Source organism: Lepeophtheirus salmonis, chromosome 2 (assembly GCF_016086655.4).
Source record: "Lepeophtheirus salmonis chromosome 2, UVic_Lsal_1.4, whole genome shotgun sequence".
Classification (NCBI taxonomy): domain Eukaryota; kingdom Metazoa; phylum Arthropoda; class Copepoda; order Siphonostomatoida; family Caligidae; genus Lepeophtheirus; species Lepeophtheirus salmonis.
This window is the reverse complement of record NC_052132.2, coordinates 18386021-18398395: the sequence shown is the minus strand read 5'-3', so window position 1 is coordinate 18398395 and position 12375 is coordinate 18386021. Positions and strand designations below refer to the sequence as shown.

The window sequence follows — 12375 nt, the reverse complement described above, 5'->3', positions numbered from 1 at the left end:
AAACCAAAATAATTTGTGGTGAAGAAATTTAGTATGGACCGGTGTTATTCAATATATATTTTAGAATGACGTAATATGGGTTTTAAGATTTACATATGTGTACAATTCGTACAATTAGATGTGAGAAAATCGTTTCATAGGGCAAGACCAGAAAAGAAACAAAACAATAATAGGGTCTACTAGCTGGGACGGTGTTTTTACTGAAATATTGGTCAATTTTTTTTTTTTTTCGAATAGATTCAATGAATGAATCTAATTTATGCACTATTTTCAGAAAAATTGGTGATTCTATGACAGATATGCGATATCGAAACTTGAGAATAAGCTAAACACAACGGAAAAAGGACTGATTATGATCATTTACAATAGTTACACAAACGACAAAATAGACTAGACCAAATCAAGGGTTAGGCAACTGAAAAGAAAAAAGACAAGAAGTGAGCCGATACAAGTGACGTCAGAGAAACATAAAATTGATTTTGATTGAGGCTGTATTTGCTTGAAACTTTAATGCAAAATTTATTTAGTTAATTTTGAGCATATTTTAAGGCAATTTTTGTGGTAGTTGAAAAAAATACTTTATCCACTGAAACTTCAGGATTAGACATGGTAAGAAAATCATATTATGAGAATGTTTCATTTTTCTTTAAATTAAAAATTTTATAGCCTTCCAGCCGTCCAGATGGAACTCAACCATTTGCTATCGCAACTTGTTCCAATCTTGTAAATGTTTCATATCATCGCTTCCCCAAGTGCCCTCCTACGAAAAGGATGGGTGCGAAGATGCAAAAGGGAAGATCCAGTCAATCCAAACGTATTTGTGAGCGCCATTTTTCTCCATATAGGTATCTAAGAGATATCAAAAATGAGATACTCGGTCTTCCACTTGTAAAACGACTTGTAACTTTCTACTCTGCAATCAAATATGCACGGGAAGAATGTTATAAGAATTTCATTTCCATTTTCAAGTGAAAATAAATCTTTACTTTCTTTTATAAAATTTGAATTTATTTTCAAATTATATATTTGTTTTTGAAAATTAATTTCACACGTGCTGGCTTTAGCGTGCACAAAGACAACATGTCGGGTCCTTATTGCGGCAAAATAATACAACTCCCTTAATGATGTTGATATTTATGAAAAATATAAGTTTATTACTCACATAAAGGGTGCTGGAAAAAAATTATGCTACGTTCCCAAGCTATGGAAATTTAGAAATTTATCCAAAAAATGTATGTTTTTGAGAATGGCTAAGGATTTTGAAATTTTTCCTCCAAAAAAAAATTTTTTTTTTGTGAATAACTGCCAATTTAGGAAAAAATATTCAAAAAGTAAAATTTTTATCTTCAAAAATCAAATGGGATTTTTATAATTGACTTTTTACAATATTGCGTCTATTTTATCTATGATTTTTGATAAAAAAATTGCATAGATAAAGTATTTAAACCTAGACTTGAAACAGATATTCTACAAGTCAAGTACTAAAACTTTTTTATTTCAGTTCTGAAATGTTTTCTTTGAGGAAGATATGTTAATTTTAACACGTGACTTCACTTAGATTCTCTTATGCTGATGAAATAACATGTGGCTTTGAGTCAATTAAGTATAGTTTCTAACTATAAAAAATATACTTTACCCTACAAGAGGTATGATGTTAAGTGATTGAGCTACTACAGATATTAGTATAGCTCAGTGGTAGGCTCCTTATTTTTTGAAAAGTTAGGTTGCGAGATACAACATACTTAGCGATTTGCTATAAATCCGGAAAATACAAGTAAATGAAAGGAAGAATAATTATTCGATATTCATCGATCATCCTCTATGTAAGGGAGTGTGCTTATGAATAGCCTCGTATCAGCTAGTCTGTACTACTTGGCTAATTAGGCAACATATGCCACTTTAGAACACAATTGTTGTTTTATGCAATTGTTTAAAAAAGTCATATTGTTAGAACACATTGGATATACGCTAATAGGTTATAAGTAGAGCGGATTTTGTGGTTAAAAAATGCATGCATAATAAAATGTACAACTACCTAGTGCAAAAAAATTAAAAATATGTCTTTGATAAATTGCGTATTTAAAAATAGATTCATTTGCAAACTTAAATTACACTTATTAAATCATAACTTTCTAATGAGATATTAAAACTGTTTATCCAAAATAATAATGATTCTTTTTTTTCTTCGCGAGTATTCATAATTATATGGAAAAAAATAGGGCCCCAGTCGCATGCCTCAATAAATAGGTTTAAACAAGGCTCATTCTCAAATTCTTCACAAGAGACTTTTCCTTCATATACTCCCCAAATAAACGATCCAACTCAATCATCAACTCCTGAGAGGATATCGGACTCAGATGCAATTATGAGTTTTATCAAAACAAGAGCCAAATCAGACTCTGAATCACTTCTAGATCGATAAGCCTTGTAGTCTAATAGAGTGTTCTCAACAGCATTTACCATGGCGTGAGGATCAACTGAAGATAAAGAAGTTATTTTACGTAAACGATCTGCAGAGTAGGATCCGGAGGTAAAGGCTTGAGATGCATGTCGAGTAATGTCAGTGAGTCCGAAATCCTTATTTGCAATGTTTTCTCCCAGCCCATGGAGAACTCTGTTTAATCAAATTTAATGTAATTTGATTACTTATTAATTAATGATAATTTTGTGGTGAATAATTACCGTCCAATGGCAATAGTGGATCCGATGGAAAAGAATCTTCCATTGTCCACGAGGTGTTCATTCTTTCTTTCATCATAGCTATTATGAATTTAGTCAAAAAACGATAACTTTGCTCTATCAGCGATGTCTTTTTGTTTCAAATAATAACGGACTTGATCATTTGATTTGCTGGGATATTCCCTTTGATAAAAAATAAAGTATAATATTTTGTTTTGTGCAATAAAGTATCCCGGAGAGAAAAAAATGACTGGATGATAGTCACCAATAAAGAGCTGATTGTGATTTTCTTTTCACTTTCCAGAAACTGTCGACTACTTAAGAAATAGTTTCTCCCCAATGTGCCTCTCAAGTGGATCAGAATTGATGTTCTGTAATAATATAAACTTGGCCTCTATCTCATTTACAAGATAATTGTATAGTTCAGCAAGTCCCTCGATGTTTCTAAGGTAGCAAAAATATTTCGGAAGACGGTCCTTTCCGAAAGAAGAGATATATCTTACCACGATTTGAGCCAAGTATAAAAGAAGAGGTTTTCATAGGTGTTCGCAATGTTCAACCAGACATAACAGTGTTTCGTTCTCAACTAATAGGAATTGATCGAGATAGACTGCGCAAATATATGTTATAGACTCGTCTATTTTTAAGCATACTGTGTAAAAATCTTTATCAGAGAATTCCGGAACAAACCATGGTTTCAAATGATTAGCAGTTCAAAGGCATGCTCTAGGTTTTGGCCTATGTTTGTAATTGATAGTATTTCCACTTAGAGGAGACTTTATGGTAAGCCGTTACTGTGGTATGGGTCTGTTATTAAGACTATATGAGATTTTCTGAGTTTCAATTCATAGTTAGCTGCTTTGCAGTGTTGAGTGTTGATATAAAAGCAGCCATCATTTTGTTTCTTTTGTCTGGATTTATCGAATAATAGAGTTCCGGAAGACAAATCGAAGAACATATCTATTTAGAACTGCTTGTTGCCATCAAGACTTTTTGAATTAAAAGTTGAAATTTTTTCAGTCTTGCACACCTGTGTACATAGATGACTTTCTATGAAATATCTCAAAGTACATCAATTGCAAATCACTAGACTATGGAAGTGTTGAGTACGAAATAGGTATTTTGGGTAAGGGAAGAGTTTAATTTTCTACAAACTCATTTTTTTTTTTTTTTTTTTTTTTTTTTGGTAAATATTTTATTAAAACTTGAACATAACTTAAGAAAAGGTGGTCAAAATATGTGTAAAGTCAAACACATTTATGGGGATACTCGTAACTAAATAAAATCTAAGGTATAAATTTTTTCGTGCCCAATGTGATTTGTCTCGGATTATGTATTGTGAGTAGTATGCTGTTAGGACCAAGGAGGATGTTTGAAATAAATAACGTTTCCAAATTTTTTATAGTGCAATAAAAAAAATTTGGTTCCTCTACTTCTGATCTGCCTCTGAAGTCTGAACCTACGATTATTTTTTTTTAATGTTATGAGATATCACCTCTTGAAGTAACCAATCAGTACCAAAATATACATCAAAAAATAATTATTTGCTAAAGAATTCCAATTTATGTTAATATTGATGTAAAATAATGATACTAAGTAGTTTCTTTAGAGAATCGGAAGCATAAAGCAAATCAACAAAGGACCCTATTTCCAAAAAAAAACCCTTAATTTTAAGAGAGCCTTTGACCTTGGTTTAGCTGATTTAATTCAAGTTTCTACTGATAGTAAAAATAGATCAAAAAGATAATTTATATAATGAATTTGATTAAGTTTTTTTTTAAATTAATAATGATTTGGCTTTTTTTTTAATAAAACAACAACGGAGCTCAAATCAGTTAAATACTTCAGGTTACGCCAAAGTTTCTCCTTTAATTATTATAATTACGGATGTGCCCTGTTACCAAGGAGATTGCCACCATTTCAGCAAACATATCATATAATTTGAAACTATTAAGTCTAACTCATTATGAACAGGGCCCTCGCCTACAAAGGCTCAAGAGGGCAAATATATATATTTTTAGGGAAAACCTATAACAAGGGTCTATCTTTAATATTAATTCAGTCTATATATTAAAATTAAGTAAAGTTTGTGTGTCTCTCCGGCTTTGAAAGGCTCACTTTTGACAAACGTGTATACCTCAGTGCCTCATAGTAAAAAATTAAAGATAAGTACCTCTCTGGTACCTCAACATAAAACAATCTTGAACAATAAATTAATAAAAGGGAAAATTCCCAATTTATTTAAATTACCTCAAATATACAAACAAACCAATATTTTAAACACATATTTGGTTGGACTCCGAATTGTGGGATGAACTAAGATTTCTAATTATTTTTGCTTTGGTTATACTTTTTTTTATTTAAGATATATATCGGCAACGATATGGTCTTTCAAATAAAATCTGTCAATTTTTAATCTTTTTATTATGACGATCAATTTTTACTTCTATAAGAGCAATTTGTGACTCAACAAAAGGGTTAAGAATAATAATCAATTTGTTGATACATAGAAATTGATGATCATTTGCTAAAGAATACAAATGTAATCAACACTCAATTTTGAAAAAAACAACAAGAACTTTCTAGCTGGTATTTAATTTGATGGGTTAAATATTGCATACGTTAAATAGGTATGCTACAAAGTTTGGAAAAAGTCAAAATATGTGATTAAAATGGGCTTTGTGTATCGAGTATTTCTACCCATAAATGCCTCAATTATTAACATCCCTTCGCTATTCACTGAGAAATCTGGAGATTTGAGGTTGAAAAGTAAATCTATCGTCTCCTTGAATCGCAAGTGTTAACAACTGGTTTCTTAAGACTAGCGTATTAAATATGACGCACAAAGTTTTTTTATAATCATTGCAATGAAATTATGTCTCTTTTCATTTAGGACTATTGTAGTTTCAATCACAGAACCTACACTTTCCAAGATGTGAATTGAATGTTTGCCAGAAAGGAATTAGTATAACACAAGCATGACACTTCTCACACATTTTATAAGTGCCTACAAATTTCTTCGTCTCATAAAAACTGATTCCGTCTGTCAATTTATATATCTTATTCACTTATGAATAGAAAAATGTTCTAGCTTCTTTACGTATTCTTCAAATTTATCTATTAATTAAAAGACTCATTTTTAATCCAAAAAATCGAAGACAATTTGATGATAAAAATTAGTAATATTATTTATTAGCGACTACAAACTTCTTTATCTTATAAAAACTGATTCCATGAATCAACTTTTTGATATATTTTTTTCACTAATGATTAGAAACATTTTCAAGCTTCCATAGATGTTCCTCAAATTTTTCTTTATCGAGTAGAAGGGGCGTGATTTTTTCCCCCTTAACTGCAACGCAAACCTGCAGTTCATTACATCCTCTATTTATTTGTGACTACAAATTACTTCATCTCATAACAACTGATTCTGTCTATCTATTTTTATATTTTTTTCACTAATGAATATAAAAATTTCACATTTTCTTGGGGTTAAAAAAATTATCTATTAATTAGAAGGGTCGTTTTTAGCCTAAAATGTCGAAACCAATTTGGAGGTTATGTTAAGTGATTAAATAAAGCTTTATATTGCGACTTTTACTGGAATTTTTTACAATGCAAATATAGTTGAAACCCTCTAAAACATTATTAGTAAATTTTTGTAATGTTTTTAAAGAGAAAGTCATCAAATTCATAATTGAAAGGATGTATATATTTAGGGCGTTTTATGCGTCACAAAACATCTTATCGAGCAACTTAATATGTGGAGGAGATATAAGATTAGAGCCCTCCCTCCTTTTAACATACCTATATTAAAAAAAATGAAAGTGACTTAAGATGATGTTTAGCACAAAGTATGTGTTTTTAAAACAAAGTGCATCGACGCCTCATAGCAATTCTGACCAATGCAGCGTAGTCCCTCTTGTACATTTATATCTATTTATATTCATGTATATTGACACGCCTTGACTTTACTGGATTTGTTGCTATGTGGTTGCGGGAATATTCATTTTTACTGATCCTACTAAAGTTTATTCTGTCATGTTTGCTTTTTTATATCTAAGTGCTCTATTATTCATTTAAATAAAATAAAGTACTTCGTTATGCATAATTTGTTGTAAAATAGACAAAGACTACATCATTGATATATCGATCATCCATGGAATAGTAAATAATTCAATCATTTGCATCCGAACTACTATAATTCCTTTAATAAAAATTATTCATCCCATTTTTGAGTTGTCTCTTGTACACAGTTTTAATATATATAGATACTCAAAATAAAATACAAATAAATATATATATATATTAGTGTTGGGTTCGATTTGGATATCCTAAACCCGTCTGAAAATGTTATGATTTTTAAAGGACCAAACTAATTCAGTAATTTAAAAAAGTTCGGTCTGGACTAGTCTCATAGAAAAATTATGTCTGGATCGGTCTCACAATAAAATCCGTACTATGGCTATAAATATTTTTTCCTTAGTAGCAGTTTCCTTTTCTATCTGAACTAATATGAAGTTGGATGATTACATGGATCAATTCTAAACTTATGGGTAAAATGGCATTAAGAACATATCAATCAAAATACAAATGACACTACGTAGCTACCTAGAATACATCCAAAATAGTTGTCATTAAAACTGTGTGTTCCAATAATTTTTTAAAGAAATTTAGATTCTTTCAAACTTTATAAATGATTATATTATGATTTTTGAAAAGAAGATATCTTATTTTTTAAATGCAACCATAATTATAGGCAACTTAGCTGGATATATTTTTTTATCCTTTGTTTCAAATACACTGACTAATTAAAAAATTTATGGGATTTTAGTTTTTCTGGTTTTTTTTTAGTGGATTGTTGTCGTTGTCTTTATTTAGGAGCCAGAAATTAATCATTCCTCAATAAATATTATCTTGATTTTCATGAGAAGAAATGTTGGTCCCTTATCTTGAAAGATCCGCATCCAAAAGAACAATGGCTCATCCTTATCTCGGTGAGTCAGTCCTTTGTCACTAAGGAAAAAGATTCCGAGAACTGAACTTGTTTGACATTAACATCTAAATGAAGATGAAAAGAAGCTCATTTAGATATTTCTTTCTGAAGAAATTTTGAAAACTGAGGCAAGGAGACGAATAGATAGATTTGTTTTAATGCATTTAAATCCAATTTGTTATTCAGATACTCCTTGCGAGAAGGACTTCATAGTTTTTTTATTTCTTGAAAAAAGTAGATTCTTGAAAATAAGTTATTGGATTGTCCAAGTTCCTAGCCATCTTTAGAAGAGCCACTTTACTTAAAGGAATACTTATAATTTAATTATCACGTCATAATAATAATATCACTTTCATAACGTCTCAAATAATAAAGATTAATAAAAATGAACATTAAAGGAACTTAATAACTGAACTTCGTCTGGAGTCCTTCTTTAGCTAGTAGCTAGTATTCTTTGCTTCGATAGTCATAGTAATTATTGAGGGAGTTGTATTATTTTTCCGCAACGCGGTGTTGTTCACTGCCACCGTAATTACAAACAATGTAAGTAAACAACGTTCATGCCTTATTAATAAAGAAATTATTTGGCATCTGGGTTAGACTCTTCTGCTTTATATATTTTATTACTATAGAAAATATAGCAAAAGAAATACTCTCAAATCCAGATATAAGAAATTCAGTCATATAGGAATAGTCGGATAGTCAACAATCTTTCGGGATACCAATTTTTTAATCAATAAAATACTTAACTATGAAAAATCACGAAGTAAAAATCGCTTTAGGTAAATTTATTCTTCCCTTATTAAATATCAACTTCATTGGAATTCTTGAAAATGAATAACTCCCCTGAGGATTTTTCCATATTCATAGGTACAAATCATCAGTTGGTGCAAGCATATTTTTTTCTGTTTATTTTTAAATTAATTTCACATTACTTTTTAACCCTCTGTTATTTAACAAACTTTATATAATGCGGTAAATAAACTGGGTAACAAAGAAACCCCAAAATACGTTTAATTACATGGTAAAAAGTGAAACGTTATTTCAATTTTAAATCAATTTTCCATTCATTTTGCAATGCGTAAATATCAATTAAAATGCTAAAAATACTTGTATGAATATAAGCCATCGAGAAAAAAAAATACATTAAGACTATTAGAATAGTCTTAATAACATGAGTTTGGGGTTTCAATAAGATATAATTTGTTATTCCCAAAATATAAACTATAAAACTTTTATTTATGATAAAAAATTACTTATCCCAATTTTGGGAATCAAGTTATACCCATTCAGTTATGATGAGATTGCGTTTATTTGTACATAATAATAGCTTGAACGTCTTAGTTTTTGCATTGAAAAGAAGAAAAATAATCTATGAAATCAAAAGACGGAAATTATACACAAAACAGTTCTTGAAATTCACTAAACCTCGAATGAATATATAAATATATATATATATATATACGAATAAATGCAAAACAAGGCATATCAAGCGGAATAAACAATAAGATTTAATGTTTTAATATTTAATTAATTTAATATTTGTGATATAATATAGATTTTTTTTAAAATAAGAAGCCCTTATAGTTATCATGGAGTGTTTAATAACCTTTCCCTGAAAGATATGATAATTTTTTTTGGATGATTTGTTAAAATCAGGATCGAATAAAAGGTATATTTGGTTAGAAATGAGCAATTTCAAAATAACTTCTAAAAATAAGTATTCAAAAGTTGTGTTTTTTTAAATACTTCAGATATAAGAAACATACAGATATAATCAAAGTTTCATCCCAAAAATAGGAGGATTCATTATCAGGATTTTAAGGTTCTTATTTTTTTATTAGTCTATAAATTTATAAAATACATTTTAATTCAATGAATTTAATTAAATTTGAGAAGTGTCTGTAATAAATTGAAAAAATAAAACTTTTCACCCATAAATTTTATTACCTTCTAAATTAATACTTTTTTATTTGTGAACTTACCTTTTTAAATATAGATTCAAAACTCCACAATTTTTATGACAAAAATTGCCAAATACTCAACAGTTACATTTAATATTTCAGGAATAAGGTTCTTACATCAATTTCAGCTTTACTTTTTCTATGTTGAAAAAATAGTGTGCAAAAATTCAATGTGAAGTATAGAAGTGTAAAAGAAGGTGGAGTTGATTGAGTTTCTAGTCTACATATTGTGAGATAAGTTATAGCTCTGGTATGGATATATTTGCTTTGTCAGAAATAAGATATTTCAAGTGGGAAAAACACCATATCAAGTGATGAGCGAGATTTTTCTTGTATTAGAAAACAGGTTGCATATAGCAAGCCCAATCTTTTCTTATCTTTATGTATGTACACTTTTTAAAGGACTGAAAAACAAAACAATGTACAGATGACTTTTATGAATTTTTATTTAATTTTAATCTTATTTAATTTTTTTTTTTGTTTTACATTTTTTAAAAGAGAATAAGCTCAAAGGTGAGTAAATAATAAATTTAGAACACTTTATAGAACAACACCAGAGCCGGAAGAAGATTGGGTCCTTCTTGGTTTCAAGATGTTGGAAATACTGATCCCACTACCAGTTCCAGATGGCCTAAACAATCCACTTAGACCACTGTTGCCAAATCCCGTGTTGCCTCCGAATCCAGTGTTTCCTCCAAATCCAGTGTTGCCTCCGAAACCATTGTTGTTGTTATTGGTAAATCTGCCACCAAATCCACCACCGAATCCACCTCCAAATCCTCCACCACATCTAGGAGTTGCACAGGCTTCGTATGAAATTTGACGACGTCTTCCAAATTGATCGTTTCTTCCTGATCCTCTGGTATCTTGACAAGTGTGACCACGATCAACGTAGCACCATTTAGCTCCAGTTCGATCGGCTCTGTATTAATAAATCAATTAATTATTGAATCAAAATTGATTTACAAATAGTGTGAAGAAAGGGTTGAACTTACGAATTACAGTTTCCTTGCGTTATTCCTCTCAAATCTCGGAATATGTAGTTGGAACATTGACATCCACAGTTAACAGCTAGGGAAGGTGCTTTGAGCGTAATGTCTTGAGCTGATGTTAATGCCACAACGACGGATAAAATTAAGATTTTGCAAATCATTTTTGGATTTGGTCTGACTTGTGCGTATGAGATGGTTTCAAATATGTTTGTTGGTTGAATCAAAAAGATATTTTACTTTTATATAGATTCATCAAACATCATTAGGTCTAGAAACTGGTAAACATGCACGCCTTCTTTTTCTTAGAAAAAGTAGGAATTCCAAGTGAGGCAGGTAAGTTATTCAACGATTTACCTTTTTTAAGGTTTATTGTTAAACACGTTATAAAATAAGCAAGCAATCCATCTTGAACTCGCATTTTCTCTTTCAATGAAGCTTCCAAGGGAATCCCAAAATTATAATTCAAAACAAAAATTTAATCACTGTCTGAGATGTTGTTCTCCACTGAAATATTGGTCCAATTTGGTCAAGAAAGCAGCTATGACCATACTAAAGAAATTGTTTACCAAACCGCTTCTTAGCAATAAAAAGTACATTGTCTTTAAATAATAAATCATTCATTTGCTATTCATGAAATATTTTCAATGACAGAGATATATATCATTTAATTAGGACCAAGCTGTTATCCCAATCTTTTTGGTCACGTTTTTGTCATTTGTGAAGTATTAAAAATTATTCTTAAATAATTATGCATAGCAATTCCAAGCTGCTTATTCAAAATTTGATCCTCAAATAAGGGCAAAAATATCTTATCATGATTCTAGTTTAAGGAGTAAAATGAATGCAAAGGTACGTTACTCTATACTTAAATGTTCTCTCCTCAAGAGTGAAAGAATAATGATACCTCATGGATATTTCATAATATATGGATAAATAAATGAGTTAATAAGAAATACTCTACCTATGCTCTGTTTACAAAAGTTTGATGATACTTGGTCAATTGACCGGAAGAGTTATTTACCTAAATTAGTCTGTAAACAAAGTGGGGCTCTCTTGCAGCTCAATAATACAACTCCTTCAATGTTATTGATATTTGATAAAAAATATAAGTATGTCAATCACATAAAAAATTGGTTAAAAAATTATTGCATATCCAAGCTACAGACTGTCAAGCCATCTTACGGATACTATAATTCATGGGGGCCAATTTTAACGTACACGAACAAAAAATGCAGTTTTTCACTATCAAAAATAACATGGTAAAACTTAATTGACTTTTTACAATCTTACAACTATTCTATCTATGATTTTTTATTAGAAAAATTGCGTAGAGTAAGTATTTAAACCTAGACTTGAAACAGAAATTCTACAATTCAAGTGCAAAAACTTTTTTATTTCAGTTCTGAAATGTTTTCTTTCAGGAAGATATGTTAATTTTAACACGTGACTTCACTTAAATTCTCTCATGCTGATTAAATAACATGTGGCTTATGGTGTATTGAGTCAATTAGGTATAGTTTTTAACCATAAAAAATATATTTTACCCTACAAGAGGTATGACGTTAAGTGATTGAGCTACTACAGATATTAGTATAGCTCAGTGGTAGGCTCCTTATTTTTTGAAAAGTTAGGTTGCGAGATACAACATACTTAGCGATTTGCTATAAATCCGGAAAATACAAGTAAATGAAAGGAAGAATAATTCATCGATATTCATCGATCATCCTCTATGTAAGGGGGGATG

General features: G+C 30.0%; 1 protein-coding gene across 1 annotated transcript; it reads right to left on the bottom strand.

The window, feature by feature from the left end:
- Positions 1-10067: 10067 nt before the first annotated feature.
- On the bottom strand, positions 10068-10960 carry LOC121132349 (uncharacterized). The gene is made up of 2 exons (XM_040727742.2): positions 10635-10960; positions 10068-10561 (listed from the first exon to the last, which is right to left on the bottom strand). The coding sequence occupies exons 1-2, from the start codon at positions 10790-10792 to the stop codon at positions 10180-10182; spliced, it is 540 nt and encodes a 179-aa protein (XP_040583676.1). The 5' UTR covers positions 10793-10960; the 3' UTR covers positions 10068-10179.
- Between the last annotated feature and the right edge of the window lie 1415 nt (positions 10961-12375).